Consider the following 21,152-nt stretch of genomic DNA (forward strand, 5'->3'; position numbering starts at 1 on the left):
TGTTTTGTCCAACCACCAATTCAAAGTCTTCATATTCAGTTTGCTATCATAGGAGACTATGAAAGTCAGAAAATGTTCACATTTCAGAGGCTAGAAAGGGAGAATTTTTTTTGACATTTATTTTAATAATTTACTGTATTTTGGTCTCATCTGTTGTTCTAAAAATCACTCGACCACATTTTCTCTGTGGATTATCCCAGGTATATATCGGTTATCGGTATATATGTTGTATATTATTCCATCTTTCTTTTTTTTTTTTAAATAGTAATTTATGTGTTAATTTACCAGTGGTGTTTATGGTTTCGGTGCACTTATGTTCCACAACTACATTTGAGGGAAAACTGCAAAAATGTGTGCGAATATATGCCATAGATAAATAGCATTTAAAGAATATCGGCTTGACATATTGATATTAGAATCTTTTTAAAGAAATAATATTGTGCCTCGAGTCCACGCCTCTGGAATTTACTTTGTACAAAACAAGACTATTTATTATTTTCCATCAGTTTTTTTTTTTTTTTTATGAAAGACAATTTTGTGCATGAAGACCAAAACATATTTGTCTTTTCCTAAATACATTTTTTTCGCTTATATAATACATAGATTACAAACCGTATGAAATCAGACCAAATCAAAAACCTTGATTCGAACTCATTCAAGAGAAATGTCGCCCGTGTTGGTCCACGTTCTGCTTCGTAGTCTTCGTTTCCACAGAAAAACAAAAACAAAAACAAAAAACCACTATTCACCCACCAAAAAACAAACTACATTTAAAAAGTCCCAAACATTTTATTTTCTTAGCGTCATTTCCTTATTGTTTATACTAAAATCATCAGCATTTTCTTTACCTTTATATAATGCAGTCTTTTCAATATACAAGTATCAATAAGCATGATTAAAAGATCACAATGGCTTTTGTTATGTCTGTGTTAAAGAATTTCCCATATCCTATTATATTAAAATATTTCATATATAGAGTCTGTATTTGAACAGAGGCTTAATAATAAAAAGCGAGTTCCCATACAAGGCAATTATAGAATTTAATCGAGATTGGGAGTCTCATAAATTAAACAATCAGAAAAAAAAAAAAGAAAGGAAAAAAAATAAAAAGAAATAAACAAACAGAACAGCGATGTCGTCGGAGGTGTTCTAAATGTCCAGAGAGGGGAAAAAGGTGACGGGAGAGTTTCTGAGGGGGACAGATCGGACCGACGAAACGACTTCCCGCTGCCAGATCGGCACATTCGAGGCAGCGACGTCGATCTGCCTCCCAAAACACCTTTAAAAATTCGGCCTTTTAAACAACAGACTCTACGGATTTTGTTCAACACACACATATATATAATGACTGTCATATAAAAAAAAGCACACGCGCCCTGTCCTCCAGGTACGATAATAGTGTGTTAGAGCTCAGGTGTTTGTGTATAGAAATACATCAGGTGACACTCCAAAAAAACAAAACAAAACACAAAACAGTCTTTTAGGCTAACATTGCTCATAAACCTGGTCTGAAGCATACATACAAACAAACAAACAAACAAACAAACAAACAAACGTTGGACTGGTATCAGTAAAGACGACCGTGCTTTCAGGAACAAAAACACTTCACGCATCTGTTTGCCTGCACTGCGTCCGACCCGATACCTCAGTTAGACGGCATTGTTCTCTGAGAAGAAACACTGATTCATTCAATCACCGACATCAATCACGGGCTTCCTGCTTTTTTTTTTTTTTGTGGTTTTTGTTTTTGCTTTCCTTCCAACACATTGCTTCATCCGGGTAAAAAAAAAAAAAAAAAAAAAAAAAAAAAAAGTGCCAAATGCACATCAGAATCGATTCTTTGCGACTTCCTCGCTCTGTCCGTCTCGACTTTTTTTTTTTATTTTTTTTTTTTTATTTGGCCGATGCCTCACGTCGGCTTGGCTCTTCCTCGGAGAGATATGGTGGACCGCGGCTGGAGATGGAGCGAGAAGCATCCTTGGGTGTGCCTCGCTGAATTTACACACACACACACGCGCACACACACACACACACACACACACACACACACACACACACACCTCGTATACGTATATGCGCACACGCGTCAACTGCTGCTTCGCCGTTTCCTCGTGTCCACAATCCCGCTGGAGATTATTTGGAGATTTGCTGCTGGAGGTGGAGGAGGAACTCGTAGTACGACAGGGCCGACTCTGTTCGGTCCTCGATCATGTTCTGCATAAAGCTGGCTTTCAGCTGGCTCTCGTCCCTGAGTCACATGATGAAAAACAGTGGGGGAGGGGGGGGGATAAAAGTCAAGAGACGTCAGTTAAAAGTTGATCTTTGATTTCCCAGAGCTGACAGAGACAATTGAAGACTTTGGTTTTCAAAATCAAGACATTAAATATCTTTCACATTAGTCCTCCTGCTTCCCCGTTACGAGTGTGAAGAGCACAAGTCTTTGGTCCGACCTGGGCTTAACCTTCACGTGCAGCTCAGCGGAAGCGTGTTAAATCCTCAGCGGAAGCGTGTACCAGTGTTACTTAGCTTGCACACACGCGCAGCCAGAAGAAATGCTCCATTGCACCACCGATGGTCAAACAACTCTACAGGGAACCTTGAAATCTAATCTAAGTTACTTATTTTTTTTTGTTCTGAATTCAGTTTTGAAAAAAACCCAAAAAAAACGACAACAACTCCCGACTAACCTCAAAACCTTTTTCTTGTTTTTCTTGTTTTTTTTTAAGTCAAATCAAAAGCCGCACCGAGTCAAATTTGATCGAATCCGGCAACAAATAATCTATTCGGCCAACAGGGGTCCACTCGGTGTAACAGAACGGGACGTGAAAATGTAGATAAACCGGCTCGTGCGGCCGGAGGCCGGCGCCCGGGGTTAAAAGTCTACCGGCAGCCGGTCGCCTGCACCACCGAGAGGAGCGCCACACTTCGTGCTCCTCCGGCACCTTCGTTTCATCGCGAGTGTAGATCCCGTCGCTCACCTGATGACGTGGAGGGAGGGGAAGAACGGCTTCTGATCCCTCAGCCAACCAACGAACGCTCTGGTTCTCTGTGACTCCGCGGTGTCCAGTTCTGGGAGCAGATACTGCGAGAGGACAGCAACAGTCAAGGTTTTTTTTTTAAAATATTTTTAAATCATCATGAAGGAAGAAGACGCAGACAGCGAAACAACGACGACGACGACGGGTGTACACGGCGATCGTGTTGCTTCAACGTGATGTTTCCTACCAGGTTTTCAGGCACGGCAGCGTAGTTGGGAACTCCCAGGACTTGTGTGAGGAAGTTGGGGTGGCAGTTCCGTCCGATCCACAGGTACATCACCTATTGAGGGCGGAGAAAAGTGTAAAAGCTCAACCAATCGCCACCGAGAGGCGTCCCTACCAACAGACGAAAACTTCCCCGCGCCGTGCTCGAAATACAGGAGAATGTGAATCAGGCTAATAAGCACTGAGGGTAACGTTCGTCGCCCCAAAAAGGCACAAAATGTGATGGGTTTTTAACTTTTTGAAGAAGAAGAAATCCCTCTTTTCTAGCGTTGCTCTTATTACCACTTTTTTCCCCCCACACGCTGCAACCTCAAAGCTGTATCCGGAGGGGATTGTCGCCCGACATTCAGCCACATTTGAGGCGTCGGCTTTAAATTTGTCAGCGTGTTATTAAGAGCGTCGTTGTTGGGTTTTTTTTTTTTCTTTAAAACGTACTGTTCCGCAGTCCATGAGGAAGGCTCCCTCCCTGCAGAGCTTCTCTACAGTGAGCTGGTGCACTGCGGGCTGAGGGATCGTCCGCTCGTTGATGTTCAGAGCTCCCTGAAGACGCAAAGACAAAAAAAAAAAAAAAAAAAAGAGACGATTACTCGGTAACACGGGGATACTTTGAAGCACCTGTAAAAAAATGCTGGAATTCACTGTTTAGGTTCAGCACCGTGCCCCCCCACCTCTCCTCCCCTCACGAAAAACACCCCCCTCCCTCCCCTCACCTCATCGGTCAGATCGTCGACGCGGTACAGAGCCGGGTGGATCATCAGCATGGAGTAGACCAGCGGCTGGTACTTCAGCTGGCACATGGCAAACACTCGGTCGTCCAGCCTGGTGCTGGTGCCTGTCCTGAAGGCTTTCTGCAGGGCGCGCACACACACACACACACACACACACACACACACACACACACACACACACACACACACACACACAATGAAACAAGGTCAAGACTGGGTCGGTGGCGTTGTTTCCCAACATTGGATCCTGGCGGCAGAAGCACTTTCTTAAGAGTCCGAAAAAAATCATGAAAGGTTTTCGATTTGTGTGATCTCGTGCGTATTAAACGAGTAAATGAATCAACAGGTGGCTGGAGATACTTATTCACAACACATGTGGGTTCAACTGCAGGAAGAACATGAAACACGTCAGTGGGAAAACGGGAGACGGTAACAGAATAAAGCGTCGGCCGACGGGGTAGCTGCTGCGTCATGATGGTAAGATGTAAAAAAAAATAATAATAAAAAAAAATTTTTAAATAGGCGACCTGCTTGAGAAGGGCGAGGATGTAGAGCGGGAAGAGTCGGAGGCAGGCCGGGGCCAGCAGGCCGGGCTGCTGGATGGTCAACACAAACTGCCGGTAAGACGACAGCGAGTCAACGGCGGCGTTGGTCATCGCGTCTCTGGCGTCGCTCAGACTGGCCGTCACCGAACGGTCCACAGCTGGAGAGGGGTAGGGGGGGCGGGGGCGGGGGGGGGGGGCGGGGGGGAAAACACACATTCACAGTCGTCACGAGAAGGACCGAGGACCTCAGCTGAAGACTCCGATTCTGTCCGTTCACGACGCGCGCAAGACGCGTTTGTTTAACGTCTGCTCATTCCCTAAATGCGCGGGCCAAAACTTGCGTGTAAACGCCTCTTTAAGAGTATTAGCACCGTGTACATTGCAGCTCCGAGTCGATTGGCGATGTGTTTCGGTGAGGCACGAACACCGTTCACGCCTCACGTGGCTTCGACCGACTGCATTTATCACCAGATTAAGCTGAAATACAAACTCCTCTCTGAAAATTTTTTTTTTTTTCTCCCTCCCTTCAAAAATATGTCAATGTTTGTTCTCGAATGCGAGATGAGCCGGGACAGAACCGACCGCTCGGTACGTGACGGTTGCTCGGCAACCGCAGCTGTCGCCACTCGTAACCATCTGTCGCGCGCTAATAACCGACAAGTGGATGGAAACCCTGCGAGGATTTGGTGTCGAGCCAATGAGAAGACTTTTCACGGTGACAATGACGGATAATTTTAGAGTGTCGCTTCACATAAATACACATTTAGCCAATATGACGCGCCGATTTGATGTAATGTCGTCGAATAGCACGTGTTATTACTTTACCTTCACATTCCTGTGTTAAATGATTACATACAAGTTTTAAAACAAGCGTGAATCATATCTATCGAAAATAACAAGTTGTATAAAAAAAATAAATCTAAATCTTTACTGGCCCGTCGGAAATTGTAAAAAAAAGAAAAAGGTGCGTAAAAATAAATACAAAATAACGTACTACCCAGGCATAATAACATCAAATAGTCTGATGAGACACTGAATTATTCTGCACAGCATCAGAACAAGTTCTCTTTGGGAAATAAATGTCTTTTTTTTTTTTTTTTTTTTTTTTTTTCTTTTATTAAAAGGACAACCCGAATGACTCGACCTTTAAAAAAAACAAAAAACTCTCATCTAACATGTTCCCTTCAAAGTGTTACAACAGTGCAGTACGTACCCATGCAGGCCAACAACCCACTGATGGCCTGAACGTCGGCCCCGGCAAAGATGTCCGACAGAGAGTTGACCACAGGGAGACACAGAGTGTGCACGCGGATCCTCCTCTCTCCTGTGACACAAAACTCACGTTAAAACCAAAAGAGACAGAGATGGTATTTCTACTCGGTGTGCGTGCGTGTGTGCGTGTGCTTGTTTCGTGTACCTTTGCTGGAGGTGTACAGCAGCGCGGCCTGGAAAGAGACGATCTGCATGTCGTCCAGGTTTTCCTCGATGGACATCTGAACCGCGAAGCCGGCGTCGGGGTTGACGTTGGGGAGGGACAACAGGTCCGTGGAGCGCACGAAGAAGTTCCCGTGGAACGTGTGGATGGACAGACCTGCAGAGAGAGACAACACTCAGTCAGGTCATTGTACCTGGACTGTAGAGATATTATGGTCCTTCATAATGACAATCCCCCCCCCCCCCCCGAAAGATCATTCTGGTTTATTTCGACTTTGCGCTCTCCACTTGTGTTGCAGACATTTAGGGAAACACAACCAGCCACAACCAACTGGAATATCTTTTACATTTCAGAATTCAATTTATCTAAAAAGCCAGACACCGGTCTTATTCAGATGGAAGACGACTCGTAATCCAATCCTAACTCTTCATATTTATACGACACGGAAATAAGACGCGGTGGAAAATAAAGGGGCGACGCCGAAAAGCCTTTACTAATCAAAAACCAATGACTCAACTGGCTAAGCATCTAAAAGACAGTCACACGTATTAAAAAAAACACAAAAAAACCACGATATTAAATGTCTCTTTCACACTCGACCAACTCCACTTCCTTTTCGTACCAACAGACCTTTGGTGCAGCGTATCCTCATGACGGCCTCGAAGCCAATTTTCCTGGTGAAATATCTCTTCAGGTCCTTCTGGAAGCGCTCCACCTGAGCCGGGCTGTACTGATGGTGGTAGGAGGGGTAGTAGTAAACGCTACCTGCCGAGTATCTGGATATGCAGCCTGGGAGAGAGAAGCCAGACAAGAAGACAGATAAATTAACGATTGAGATGAGGATTGTTTTAGTTTTTAAATTATAAAAAAACTAAAACTAAAACACATAACCTCACAAATCTCCTCTGCTTACATCTTCTTCATTTATTGTGAGCAAAATATTTTTATACCTTATTCTACTGACCCATGATTTTTCGCACTTGGGTGTTTTAAAACCCCAGAAATAAGTTGGCACTTTAAAAGAAACAGGTCGCATTAATTGATTTTCTATGTTTTTCTTTCCACGAAAGGTTTTTCTTAACTATTTAGAAAATGAGGCCTGTGGTTGCGAGAAGCCTAAAATTAGTATAAGACCGTCCTACAACTAACGCAGATCATAATATTGTTCCATGAACTCAACACAACTTAAAATAACGACCTCTTTTGTGTAACTACAGTAAAATAACGTAATAAACGGAAACGAAATCAGCAATTCGAAATTCTCCCAATAAACCTGAATTTGCAACATCGCGTCAAAATATTCTGTACTGAGCACTAAACATGAAAATAAACAGGTCCGGTGAACCCTGGGTTTTGATGGTTTTTTTTTTTTTTTTTATCCTCCCTCTCCAATCGGTCGTGTTCGGACTCACCGAGCGATGCCAGGTCACAGTACTGAGAGCTGAGCAGGAACAGGTCAACGGCCACCTGCTGGCCGGAGCAGTCCAGAGCCAGCTTCTTGTAGAAGTCTGTCGCTGGGGATAAGTGCTGGATGTCCTGACAGGCAAACACAACAGACGGGAAATCCGAGTGTAAAACAACCGCCCAAAAGTAGTCGGGATCAAAAGGAACGAGCGGCAAAGATCGAGATCGTCCGTGTCTGATGGCTAATGACGAACCTGCTGTAAGTTAAACCCTTGCGGTGTTTTATTTTGTATTTATTTTTGTAATCATTGCTACTGATCATCATCCCCCCCCTTCTTAAATTTTTTTTTTTTTTTTTTTAAAAGTCTCTCATCTCAAATCTAAAATCGTAGTAATTCTGCGAGTAGCTTTGCATCCGTCGTTCTATTTCATGAACATATCTCCGGTGACCGGTGGCGTTTTCAAGGGACACGGCGTTTCTCGAATCCCACCGCATGACGTTCAAATCCACTTCTCATCGACGTGCTGGAGAACCTGCACGGTCAGAGCTCCTACCTTGGCAGACGCCCGCTGGTTGGGATCCTCTCTGGACTGCAGAGCTCCCACGCCGAGGTTCGGCAGCTGAGTCTGAAACACGGACAGGCGCCCTCCGGTGGGCGACAACAGCTTGAAGGCGGCTTGCAGAGCTGAACCCAGGGCGGACTGGGTCTCCATGGTCTTCTCGAATAAAGTTGGCAGGCTCTTGAGCAGATCCTGCACAAGCTGGAAAATAAATACGGGACATGAGTGATATTTTTTTTTTGTTTTTTTTGCGAAGGGCTTTTAATCTTCCTTTCATCTGCAAGTAGGTCAGAGTCGGGCTGATTTAAGTCCTCTCTGACGAAGCATTGTGTCTGCGGTGTTTACAAAAGGCACAACGTCTCAAACGGAGAGTAACCAATGTTACTTCCTGCACACTTAAGAACAGGAAACATAGTTGGGTGGACGTGTGCTGAATGTTCACGTTCACAACGTTAATTAAAAAAGGCGCATTTCTTACCTCTTTGCATTCATTGAGGTTTACTAGAAGGCTGTCTGGTGTTGGTAAAAAGATATCTGTGGAGCACAGAAGATTATTACTTAAACAAACATAACACACACACACACACCAATATAACAGTGGTGATACAACTGACACAATAAAGCTGACAAGTTAAAAGACCTCCGGTAACTTTTAGGACATTTAGAAAACATTTCAAAACGTTGATAACGCTGAAGCAGAAGGCAACGGCCCCTAAAAACATGACGGGAGTGAACCGGGAACACCGCAGCCGTGTCCACTGACCCAGACGGCCCGCGGCCGTCAAACATGCGTTGCTTCTAAGTTTGGCAGACGGCTGTGATAATGCGAGCGCGGCCTTTCGCTGTCAGCTGCGTCTCACCTTCAATGTCAGACACGATGAGCATCTGAGGCTGGGAGAGTCCCTCCTGGAGGTTGTAGAAGTGGATGGTGCTGTCGAAGGTGATGAAGCCTACCTTTGTCCGCGAGTCTCCGGGAAGCCTAGAACGAACACACACACACACGCACACACAGGTTACAGGGACGACCTACGACCCACTTTCATCCATATGGTTTTTTTTTTTTTTTTTTAAAAAAGCCCATTATCAACTTTGCATTGACACGTTACACTATGTGGGATAATGTTACGTCATGCAATGGCAATAATTACAAAATATTTGCATCTATTTCTCCCCCGGCAGGCAGAAATATTTGCGGTGGCTCGCCGCTGAGTCAATAAGGGTAAAAAAAAATGAACTATATTGAGACTTTCGGTATGTTGGTTTACCTGAATATTCAACTCAGGGGTTTGTGTATTTACCCTCCAGATAGTTTAATAGCAGAACAGGTATTACACACACACACACACAAAAAAAAAGGGCCATTCGGTCGCAAGATGTGCAGACAACTCAAAACTGAATATTGTACATACGCATTTATGTTTTCCAGCAGCGACTGACAAAACACATTTAAGTAGCCCGTCTCCACTGCATTGTGGGATACGTCCAGAACGAAGAGGTAAACGGCAGGCTGCGGCGGCCTCAGCTGTGGAGCAAACACACTTCACTTAAAAACAAAAGTCGGTAACCAAAAGACAATTGTGATGGCGTACAGAGACGACCGAACAGATTGCAATGCGTGTCATTTAGAAAGTAACTGTCGAATAAGGTTCCTTCATAGCATGTTCTACCACTTTTACAACAGCGCACAGCGAAGTCGCTGCTCCCATCTTTAACGGGCACGATGTCAATACAGCTGCTTCAACCTACCATGTATTCTGAAGGAGCAATGAACTCGATGGTGGCGTTCTGGACCTCGGGTCTTTTGTGCGGTTCTCCGTATGATCTGCTGACTGGGTTGTACATGAACTCTTCTGGAACTAAACACAGACACACAACATGCACTCTGGGTTTAGTATGAAGTAATTTTCCCTAACTGGGAAGTAAAAGAAGGAAGGATCATGAACTGTTATACGATTGTTATTCTACCGTTACCGTGGTAAAAATCCTACGGCGGAACAGATGACCGCGTTTCCTTAAATCTAACCACGTGTAAAGTCTTTAAATTAAAAAAGATCTTGTTCCAGAGAGAGCTGGCCGAGTGGACGACACAGGAGCATTATTACAGCTTTACATATAAATAAACAACCTTCAGACAATACCCAAGTATTTGTTGTTTCAAATCCTATTTAAAAATCGGCCTCATTATTTTGTCCGTGTGTTACCGAATAAGATGCATTTTGCGGCTGAACTTTATCGGTTTGGACTTTCTCGTCATTTGCCTCCAGCGTTCTCAGACAGAAGCCTTCACCACTCTCCCCTTTTCTTACCATCGTTGACCCGAAAGCACAGGTTGCACTTCCACCTTCTCTGGTCCAGGAACGAGACGAACGGGTTGATGTAGGTTCTGCAGGACCGACATCTGACAATGGTGCTGGAGGTCACCACAGGAAGTTGCTGCAGGGATCAAACCGCAGAACAAAACCGACCTCTGTGAGAGAAGCGTCTCCAGGCGAACACATTTTCTTGTGTGCAGCTCTTTGTAACTGCCATTTCAATAAAGCCTTTCTCGTCGCTGTCTAAGTTGCGCAACGTCTCTGTTGTTTGTGTCCTCAATTAATGCAGAAGCATAAACCAATTCACTGTGACAGATTTTGCCCGGAGGCTGCATTTAGTCAAATCCTGTTACGAAAAAAACACGTTAAGAAGAATCTTGTTTAATCGCTGCTAATCGAATTTAACTAGTGCGTCGAAATCTTGGAAATATAATTGAAGATGAGGCTGCAGACGACTTTTCAACAAAGTTTATGAGAATATTTCTCCTTGGAAGCTGCACGACAGCCATCTTCACTCTTCATGACAGGATAACTACAACAGTAATGTTACATCACGTGTCATATTTGAATGCGAGCACTGAGATCTCTGTGTCTGTTACACCGAAGACTAAATGGTTACAACGGTGGGAAAATAGGCCTCGGGTAACCACCGTTGGTTTTTGGTCTTCTATTGATGTAATCTTCTGCCAGCTAATGTGCACTTTCATGTCAACTTTATGAATGGCAAGAGGGGAAGAGTGTCCCCTCACCTCAGGGTCAACAAAATCAGCGTTTATTAAACCTCCTGGTTGATCCGATATTAAACACGAGGATGAATAACAAAGTGCGATGTTTCCTTTCGCGCTGCTGCCACAGAGATACTTTCCCTGTCTGACATCTTTCTCGTTCACATGCTACGTTTAGTGAGGAGTCGAGTGAAATGAATCTCCCCAGGAGAAATGAAGCCGGGTTGACCGTGTTCCTGTTAATCCCTCGACCTAAGTTAGGTTTCGTGTTCACACAAGATGGAAAAAAAAAAAAAAATAAACAGCCGACAATAATAAGGTTATATAAGCTAATGTGAAACGAAGATGAACATTAAATGTTAAATCGAGGGCTTACCGAGAGGTCTTTAAAAGGGTGAAGCAGCAGGCCCAGCGGCATCTTGGCTTTATTGAGCAGAGACTGAGTCTGAGGGATGCTGGTCAGTGTACAGCGGAAAACCCTGTAGACGCAGACGCACAAATTCAGTGTGTGCCGATTAAAAAAACAACAACCCACAGCTAACGATTTGGTCTTCGCTGTGAGCACTGACACTCTAATTTACAAAAGTCCCACATGAGATGCATTCAATATTCGACTGCAACTACTTTATAATATTGAGTTTAAACCACCATAGGAGTAAACACGTATCAATGACAGTAATATCAGTCCTAAAGGAATCACATCAAAAGACATAATAAATATAAACGCGTGCTTTATTAGTGCACCGCGGCTTACTCTGGACTGCAGTTGATCTTCTGCAGGTCCTGGGTGAGGCAGGGTGTCGGGGCGGGGATTGCGTTTGGGGGCAGCAGGTTCCTCTCCTGCACCAGGTTGACCACTCTCAGGGCCTCCGGGGTGCTGGACTGGAGGCTCATGGCAGCCAATGATGAGCTCAGCTGGGCCGGCCCCGGGCCACCAGGCATCTGAGAGACGGGAAGACAATAAGCTATTCGGTTATTTATTCACCAAAAACGAATGACATTCAGCGTGGATGATGACTTTGGCTTTGACCGACCGGTCTAAATATTTGCCGTTCACGTCCTCCTCATCTGACCGCTTTATAGCCCAGAAGTAATGGATATACCCTTCGACATGTTTTTTTTGTTTTTTTTTATCTTAACATCACATCACATCGTGTGCGTGACAACATCGTTATTATGTGAATAAATTGCGCCGATATATCAGCAGATCAAGCGGGGGTCCCTAAAAAGCTTTCGCGTTTTACTTCGTGCAACAGGATTCGCATGCGTGTGCGTGGGCATGACAAAAGAGCAAACAAAACAGTATTCGCAAAAGTGATCAGACATTAAACAAGGAGCGCAGACGCGCGGACTCCCTCCTCACCTGCTGGTACGGCTGAGGTGCTCGAGTGTAAGGCTGCGTGGCGGCTTGCATCGCAGGGTGAATGTTGGAGGTGGCGTGGGGAGCCGAGGTGTTCTGGTACCCAGGGGGGAGGGAAGGGTAGTGGCCCAAGTGTCGACCGGGCGGTCCGGGCTGAGTCAGACCAGCTGTGGCAGAAAAACGGGGAAATAAATGAGCTCGGTTTACGCGAGAAACCAAACCCACTGAGGAGCGCCGTTTACTGAGAAAGTGAGCCCCTTTTAAATGCCAATGCCGGCGTCGTTCTCCATTTTTTTTCCCTGCTGAACCCAACAGTGCATCAAACCGTTCATCTGGTATTTATAACTTCGCTGTGCTTGTCGGTGGCACTGTGCCCCCAAAAGCTCTGCGTTGCCTTCTGAGCAAACATGACTCAACCAGGGGTGAATGGTGCGTTTTGGGGGGCGAGGACAATTTTCATCTGCGGATTAATGCACATTTTGTGGCACACATATTTCACCCACTAAAGAAAATAGAGATCAATGTCACAGAGGCATAAGATACTGTAGCTTCAGCTACACAGAGAGCAATTATTGTTGGTATCAGTTCAGTGTGGATTTTGCTGATGATATGAAAAGTAGATTAAACAGTGTATTCATACTTATCCTTTAAATCCAGGTAAATGGGGAGCTTGTAATTGGGTCAGAACTGACAGTCATTCTAGGGTTCTGATCCTATGACATTTCGTTGTTTTTTTTTTTGTGTCATTTATACAGAAGAATTACTGCAACAGAAAGTGATTTTAAGTGTTGCGACAATAACAAATGTTGAAACAATTCGCAAACAAAACGTAGAAATGTTCTGAAACTGTAAAGAGGGCTATTTTCTAAGTGTAAAGCTGCTCTGAAACCATATTCAGCAAACCTGGACTGCCCATGTGGTCAGTGTGAGAAAGATCCAATATGTGGCAGAAGATGTCCTTACCCATTTTGTTGTCAACGTGATTATAGCTGTTTGATGCTTGCGGGCCATTGCCAGCCACAGCTCCTGTTTCAAAACAAACACAGATGTGTTCTGAATCCTTTGAGTGACACTTTCTGATTTCTGCTCCGGCGCGCTGACCACAGACAATGAATATGGAATGAAATGAACCGCAGGGAAAGACGCAAACTAAAGTACGATAACACTATTGATGAGGCTAAATTATGGAAACTAGTGACGCTTTAATGAAAGATTTGTACTTTGGTGTTTACGAGATGTTCATAGAGGTCACGTGGGAGAAATGGGGAAGCTTAGTGACAGAGAGAAAAACTACCAACGAGAACTATTTGTCACCAGGGATGCAATGATGCTAAAAAAAAGAAAAGAAAAAGAAATACCCACTTCCAGCTACTAAAGTTTAAAGAACAGCATCTAGACTAATATCTCTTGACTAGTTTTCTTATGATATGCAACGTTCTGTAAAAGTGACAAGTTAACGGCTCAGTATCTCCCGATTCTGTCGAGCTTCATATTTGGAATCAGTTTTTAGGGATGAGAACAGAATTAGTGCATCCTTAGATAGGACGGGAAAAAAAAAAAAAAAAAACAGCACAGAGAGGACAGGATTGGCACCACAGCACGGACACGACATCTAAACAGCTAAAATGACAGATTTGGCCACACCTGGACATTCAATATCCCCTTCCAGGCTGTCGGGCTCAATGGGGGAAAGAGTGCTGTTAACAGCCCCCCCGCACTGAGCTGGCATGTAGAGGGAGAAGGGGAGGGAGGGAAACAACGGAGGGTGTTTAGAACAAAAACGGTTGGCTTATAAAAGGACATCAAGTGCAAAGTGATACAACATGATCATCGCAGGTAGTGTTGTCACTTTATAAATCAGCAGTCACAAAATGGTTATACTTCACGTAATGAAAAACAATAAAAAAAAAAACAGGCAGCTGAAACCTTTTAGGCCGCTTTTAATCAACAGGCCAGATCAAGAAAAAAAACCAAAAAAAACCCACTAACCATCTGCTTTGGGCGGTGGAGGTGTGGCATTGGCCATTGTGGGTCCAGTGGGAGGTGGTGCAGGTTTCATGGTTGGTGGCGGGCCCGTAGGTGGAGGCCCGTAGGCAGGTCTGCCTGGTTGGTATGCGTGTGGAGCAATGGGATTCATCGGTGGAGGTGCAGTACCTGGTGAAACAAAAGAAAAAGAAAAAGAAAGAAAAACAGCAATGATGTTACATGATTATTTCCGTTATTCATTTTTGATTAATGGCTTTAGTTTTGATTCATTTTTCTGATTTAACATGTAGCCATTAAAGCAGTGTGACAAAGCAGCGAGCGATGCTTGTCACAATGTCCCATAGAGAAAAGCAGCGAATCCTTCAATTTCAAAGGCTGGAAACGGCATTATTTTTCATTTTTGTTTGACAAATGATAATTAAGTCGATATCAAAGTTGAATTATTTTTGAAACAAACTCCTGGATGAACTTGTATCAGTGAAGGCAACAAGTATATTCCCTTTTGTACACAACACCAGCTTTGATAAACGATACACAGCTTACTGAACGGGTAAAACGCAGCTTGTCAGGTTGATTATTTTTATAGCAACCACAAAAAAAATGGGAAGCGAGGATAAATAAAACAAACATTTAAACACTTCTAAAAAGGACAAATCTATAATCTCAGAGACGTAAAGCAGAAAAGACTTCATGAGAATAAGGCCGAGCTGAGGCTGAATAATAATGACTGAAATGATAAACTCTCTCAGTGATATTTAATGTGAGCACTGTGACATTTTAAAATTTTTACTAAAAGATCTCACAGACAAAATAGCCTGCGACTAAAGGGACACAAGACCGTATACAACAGCTCTTTCAACTTTTTAGCTGCACGCTAAATTGAAATTTTCCAACATAATATTTTGGCTGTCGTAACATTTTAAAACAAGAAATCATTGAACAGAGGAAAATACCTCAGCAGAGACGTCATCATTTCTCCAGTTAGCCTTTAAATTCACTGTCACCGTTGTTCAAGCTACATACAGTCAGTTCTGACGCTGCAATTTCAAGAGAGGTACGCTGCTGCCGAGGTGATCATGCGACTGCTGCACTAAAAGAAAATAACTGAAGTTGAATCGCAGAATGCTTTGCAGACGCTGTGGTCACAAATTACAACACGGCCGAGTTCTATCGCGCTCGTATGACGTAACAATGCCACTTCCTGTTAGTGTACAAAGTTACGGAGGTTTCCTGTGAGCTTTATTTTTGCTATTGAGACCACGAGCTAAGAACTTCCCAATGGAGGCCGCCCTTTAAGTCTCACAGCAGGAAAATTAACTACAAGCAGAATTGATCAAAAAGTGATCAAGGCCTAGGACATACTGCTGTGCGTGTTTGGTTAATATCGCCAGTAGAAAGCTTTTATTCATTCATAATTTAAGCAAAAACAACCCGCAACTCAGACTTAATTAAAGTTCAGAACGTGTTCTAAAATGCCACGTCAATCTGATACATAAGGATCCCGCTGAAAACAATACGATTCTTATTTGAACTTTGAACAAAACTCAAGAGTAAAACGAAGGCTCCGTTCTTGGGAGGGTGCCAGAGGCAGCAGCCAGCCAACATGTTCAGCGTCGGGGCAGAGGGCAACGTCCAGCTCCAACATATCAGGATTGTAGATGTGCCTATCTGCTGCGCGTGTCAGTGAATGAAGATAATGTCAGGAGGAAGAAGTCCCAGGAATCATGTTATAGAAAATATTTTGGGAAGGCATGAGCGAGGGATCTTTTAAAAACGCAGAATAAGTTCTAAAATATGAACCGTAATGAGGCAAAGTTCATCCGTCTGATTTTATTGACGCTTGATAGGATGACTAATCTTTTTATGGATTTGACTGAAGGAGCACCTGCATCAATTATGTCTCATTTGGACATGGAATTGTTGCCTCACCTCGATGTCATTATTTATTCATCTGAAAATGATAACGTATTGTGCATTTGGACGGTCCAGACGGTCTGTTAAAAGTTTGGCTTTCAGTGGCGCTTTTGTGTTCCTACCTGTCTGAGTGTATCCATGCAGCGAGGTGGGGGGCATCCCCGGGCCTGGGGGCTGGGTGGCGCTTTGAGACATGTGCGGTGGTGGCGCAGTGCTATAAGCTGCTGACGACGGTGGTGGTGCTGTTGCTGCTAAGCTTGCAGCGGGATTCATATGATTTGCCACCGGGCCGCGGGGAGGTGCGCTCATGGAAGCGGGTGGCCCCATTGGTGGGGGAGCTGTGTTGTACTGCCATGCTGGAGCCATGGGCTGCTGAGGGTTTTGGTAGTAGCTACTTGAAGACACAGCAGGTGGAGGGGGCGTGGCCTGTGCAGGGAGCAGCCTCGGTCCGGGGCTGGGGCTGGCGGACTGAGGAGGGGTATGTGGTGGAGGACCTCCCATTTGAGGCCGGGACAACAGCGACTGACCTGGAGCGGATGGGTAGGAAGTGAGCGGTGGCCCTGGCTGATAGGAGCTAACTGGGGGGGCAGGCTGGTATGGCCCAGAGGGGTAGAGTCCAGGGCCAGGGGGAGCGGGAGCTTTGGCCTGCATTGGATTGTAGGTTGATTGGTGAGTCATGCCATAGTTGACCCCTGGCAGCTGCTGCAGGGCGACTGGATTCTGTGATGGACCTGGAGATCAGAGGGAGAAAAATACAGACAGGTCACTAAATCCAAGTCGAAAACATTACATACGTTTTTCCCGCCCAAAACAACACGCGTGCAGTTGTCAACACAACACTTAAATCCTTTCAGGCATGCACATGACTTAAATGCTTTAGTAATTTCACAAGTTGGTTTCATGTTGAACGCCCTTCTTTCTTTCAAACTGTTCTCCAGCAGTTCTGCCACTGCATGGAGAAGAAAGGAGCTGTTGGATTCCCTCACGAGTACCAGATGCCAACATTTTCACAAGGATCGCATCTCTCTAGGTTACAGTCATGCTTGACTAGAGTTATTATGAAACATTTCTCAAAGGTAACCTTGTGTTTAGAAGCTAGAAAGCCAAGTCATTGGCTTCCCTGACAGATAAAACCAGCATTGTTACAGATTCCATGCCTGAAAAGGCCTATTGTTTGCAATTCAAGTGTCTTAATTAAAGCTACTCGGTGGGTTTAAATCTATTCAAAAAGCTCAAAAATGTAGATGAAAAACAGATGGCGCAGTACTAGCAGTGACACCACCAAGTGGAAATCGCTCAGATCCACCAAATGACCAACAAAGACAGCCCAGGGTCTAATCTCTTTCCTTGGATTTAATTCACTATGATCTGCCCTCAGTGACGGGGCTCTGAGCTAAGTCTGACCTTACTTTATTGAACACAGCAGTATTACAACACCACAGACACTTGACACTTTTGCGCAATTCAAAATACTTGAACTAAAATGGGGCATTTGCCTCTCAATGTTCAGAATACCAACTATGACCTACCAAGAACAAAGGTTTAATACGTAGTAGATAATGTAAGATCCTGTTGAAAGCAGAGAATGAATCTCGAATACTTGTGTAATAGTCAGGGGGAAAAAAAGAGAGAAAAGGGGCAGGGTAGATATTCACATCAACAAATGTTGCCTGAATAACAATCTAACAGGCATCAGTGCTTAAATTACAGCATCAGTTTGTTGATGTTTGCACCCAAAAGGATTACATAATGCAAACAGAGTCACTACTACCCACCAAGACCTTTACTACATAACTGGATGCAGTTAAATCAAAAGGGATTAGAAAATGACTCCTCTCTATGAGGTAGGATAGATGAAGGAAAATAATCCACCTCAAATCTTTGTCCTTCCTGAGAGCAAGTGAATTTTAAGACCTAAAGCTTCAAGTCGGTTACAGCTCTTGTCCAATCAGAGGGAGCCGGATGTGGAGGCAGACACCTCAGCCAATCACAAATCTACCCATTGGGAAGTAAAAACATAACCACTGATCGCAAGAAAGGTTTGGATTTGTGAGCATTTGTCAATCGATGTCATCAGATAACATAACACAGGGGGAATTTAACACCAACCGGGGTAATGATATTATCACCAAACACTTTGAAACCTTAAACAAATCTGAGGACACAGAAGGACAGGGCAGACTGACATCTTTAACTTCAATACTAGCAAAGCAACCAGGGCAACCCTTCCCAGTCCAACCTGTTATAAATGTGGGTGTCAGCAACTTTAAGCTAAATCCGTCATGAGACGACATCCCCAAGTGTGAGCGAGAAGTTTTCAATTCGGGCTGGGTGACATGGACAAAATCAAATATCACAATATCTAGGACCAAGAACCTTGTTGGTGCTTTACCGAATATGTACGCAATGAGATTTTTGATAATTAATCGTCAGTAATGTGGATAATATGACTAAGTGGGTGAAGGCAAATAATAGAACAGCTACAATAATCTGTTGAGTTAATAAAATTAATCTATGTTCCAAAATCTAAAACAATATCTGGTCTTATAACACGATATCAATCTTTTACCAGCTCTTTTTTCAATCGGCAGGATCCTTATGTTTGCCTCCAGAAACTATACATGATGATTGCTTTTTTTCAATATTGACTACAAAGATCCTTAAACCAATCTGAACTGTGTAACTTACACAAAGAACAAGAAGAATAAGAATACATTTGCAGCAATTGGTCCGAAAACTCCTCACACAAATATTTAGTGACGTTCTTTCCAGGTTTGTTTCCAGATTGATCAGAGCTCAACTCGATTAACCTCCTGAAATGACTCATCTGATTCAATGAACATAAGGATTAAGATTAAGGGAGATAGTACGAGAAATGCAGACACAAGTCTATCAACAACTTTTAAAATGACAGTGGAGTTATTGTAACCTCGAGATGCAGCGTCTGCACAGGACAAGAAAACTCCTTCACGTGCACCTATTAAAAAAAAAAACACACAAAAAAACAGATAGTGAAGGCTTTAAAATCACCTGTCACTAATTGGTTTTCCTCATTGTTCATGGGAACACGATATAAATGTGTGAATAATCTCAAACTGAAACGTGTAATTTGATCCGAGGCAACAGAAATTACAGCTTTTTCATATCTGGATCATAACCAAGTTGCCACATGTACAGTAAAAAAAAAAAAAAAAAAAAAAAAAAAAAAAAAAAAAAAAAATCAAAACAAGTCAGAGCTATTTAAACCAGCTTTAAAAAAAACAAAAATCAGTATCGCTCATCACCTAGAGAACTAATAAACATATAGATGTGATTATTCACTGACAAACAAACTACGTAGGGGAAAACAACAAAAGCCTACGGAGACATGTGAGAAAGAAGACGAAGTTAAATCTCGGTCGATGTTTAAATATGGCAGGAAAAGTTCTGGCTGATCGAGCAGCTCGAAGGAGAAAGATTAAACACCAAGATCGCATCATGCCCATCCCAGGAGGTTAGAGGAGGAGGGGGGGGGGAGATCGGGCCTGTTATTCTGTTATTGTGCCTCTGGATCATTAAAACCTGTCGGTTTGACACCTCGACAAAAAAAAACCGAGAGGAGCAAAACACCGGCCAAGTTTTTTTTTTTTTAAAGCTACGTAGCAAAACACGTCAGAGTTAACGGATAGCAGGTTTTTGGTCACCTTAAAAAATTAAAAAAAAATCAGCGAGGTAAACCAGGTCCAGATTAACTGCGGTTATCTTTTGGCGTAAACACACCTGACATGTCCCATTTTTTTTTTATTTTTTGGGCGACCTCTCACGTTACCGCGTTACTCAGCAAGAGCCAGTTTAGCCGCTAAGTTAGCATTTCGCCGTCAACCGCTAAAGCGTTCGCTTCTATTTACTCGTCGTTTTTTTTGTAAAAGCGTCGCTCACCGTTGGTGTACGTCTGTCCCGTCCCGGTCCCGGTCCCGGTCCCATTCTGAGAGTTGAACCCCGCAGTTGACATCTTTGAAAACAAGACACCGGGATCTTAATTTGGAGAGGTCGCTCGGTCGGCGAATAGCTTTTAGCTGCGTCGTTAGCTCGCAGTCTCTCCCGGTGTTAACGTTTTTGTTTTTTTTTTCCTGTTAAAAAAAAAAAACCCTGCGACTCCGACGATGCCGCGACGTCTCTTAAGGGGGTCCTTAAAAAGTTTACCGGTTTGCCTCTCGCTGTGGCGATCACAGGGCCATGGCGTATCACCCCCCAAAAAAAAAAAAAAAAAAAAAACCCGTTCAACTACCTGCGGGTAAGTAACGACGGGCCTCGTCAAGAGTAACCGTGTGAGACGCTTCTCGTCTTTCACCGGAAGTCGGGATCACCCAGCAGGATCAACGTAAAAAAAAAAAAAAAAAAAATATTGTCGGGCATGCGCAGTGTGTACACGTGGCATTTCCTCCGGTGCACGGGGTTTTCCAGCGTACTGGAAACAAGAGAAGAGAGAGAGAGAGAGAGAGAGAGATCTGATATTTTAGGTGAACTTATTTTTATCGACTGCTACTCGTCAAACTAAACTGTCCCTGTCGATTTTAAACGTCCGTCGTTATACGGTGGCACTTAAGAGCAAAACACAAAAACAAAAGGGAAAAACCGAGAAAAAAAAAAAAAGAGAAAAGATATTAAAAGAAGAATAAGTAGTTCTGTGTTGTTGTTTTTCTTTTTTTGCGTTTTGCACTTCAGGCATGTTGGTTTTTTTGTATGTTGCATCTGAACCTCGGGACCACAGATATCTTGTCTTTTTGTGTTCTGAGTTTTCTTCTTCAGAACAAAAAAACAACAAAAAAAATCAGTTACGTGATTTCCTTTTTTGTTTGTTTTTTGTTTTTTGTTTTTTTTTGCACTCTTGCATTTAAGTGCTTCATTTATTATTCCGCTTTAAGCCTGTACTACAACCT

The 21,152-nt window shown here is 43.5% G+C and overlaps 1 protein-coding gene across 3 annotated transcripts; it reads right to left on the reverse strand.

The window, feature by feature from the left end:
• Positions 1–769: 769 nt before the first annotated feature.
• On the reverse strand, positions 770–20,578 carry sec24a (SEC24 homolog A, COPII coat complex component). 3 transcript variants are annotated; one of them, XM_069174826.1, is made up of 24 exons: positions 20,501–20,578; positions 16,356–16,964; positions 14,323–14,487; positions 13,978–14,055; positions 13,297–13,359; positions 12,337–12,500; positions 11,728–11,915; positions 11,350–11,452; positions 10,243–10,369; positions 9,683–9,792; positions 9,346–9,458; positions 8,797–8,915; positions 8,415–8,470; positions 7,931–8,137; positions 7,384–7,507; positions 6,602–6,760; positions 5,954–6,127; positions 5,750–5,860; positions 4,519–4,694; positions 3,974–4,111; positions 3,699–3,803; positions 3,226–3,318; positions 2,979–3,082; positions 770–2,248 (listed from the first exon to the last, which is right to left on the reverse strand). In XM_069174826.1, the coding sequence occupies exons 2-24, from the start codon at positions 16,909–16,911 to the stop codon at positions 2,134–2,136; spliced, it is 3,348 nt and encodes a 1,115-aa protein (XP_069030927.1). In that variant the 5' UTR covers positions 16,912–16,964; positions 20,501–20,578; the 3' UTR covers positions 770–2,133. The 3 variants fall into 3 exon arrangements, with proteins under 3 accessions (XP_069030927.1, XP_069030925.1, XP_069030926.1); XM_069174824.1 differs by lacking the exon at positions 20,501–20,578 and adding an exon at positions 20,152–20,481; XM_069174825.1 differs by lacking the exons at positions 13,978–14,055; positions 20,501–20,578 and adding an exon at positions 20,152–20,481.
• Between the last annotated feature and the right edge of the window lie 574 nt (positions 20,579–21,152).

The sequence above is a fragment of the Embiotoca jacksoni genome, unplaced genomic scaffold (genome assembly GCF_022577435.1).
Source record: "Embiotoca jacksoni isolate LCO1_2020_lvr unplaced genomic scaffold, fEmbJac1.0.p SCAF_62, whole genome shotgun sequence".
Classification (NCBI taxonomy): domain Eukaryota; kingdom Metazoa; phylum Chordata; class Actinopteri; family Embiotocidae; genus Embiotoca; species Embiotoca jacksoni.

Bases quoted from the DNA above. Each gene is read 5' to 3' on its own strand.
- sec24a (XM_069174824.1), bottom strand. From the start codon at position 20,224: ATGTCAACTGCGGGGTTCAACTCTCAGAATGGGACCGGGACCGGGACC. The intron at 9,459-9,682 runs GTAGGTTGAAGC...TTTGCTCCACAG, and splicing joins TTGCTCCTTCAGAATACATG to CTGAGGCCGCCGCAGCCTGC. The intron at 5,861-5,953 runs GTACACGAAACA...TTTGTGTCACAG, and splicing joins GCTGTACACCTCCAGCAAAG to GAGAGAGGAGGATCCGCGTG.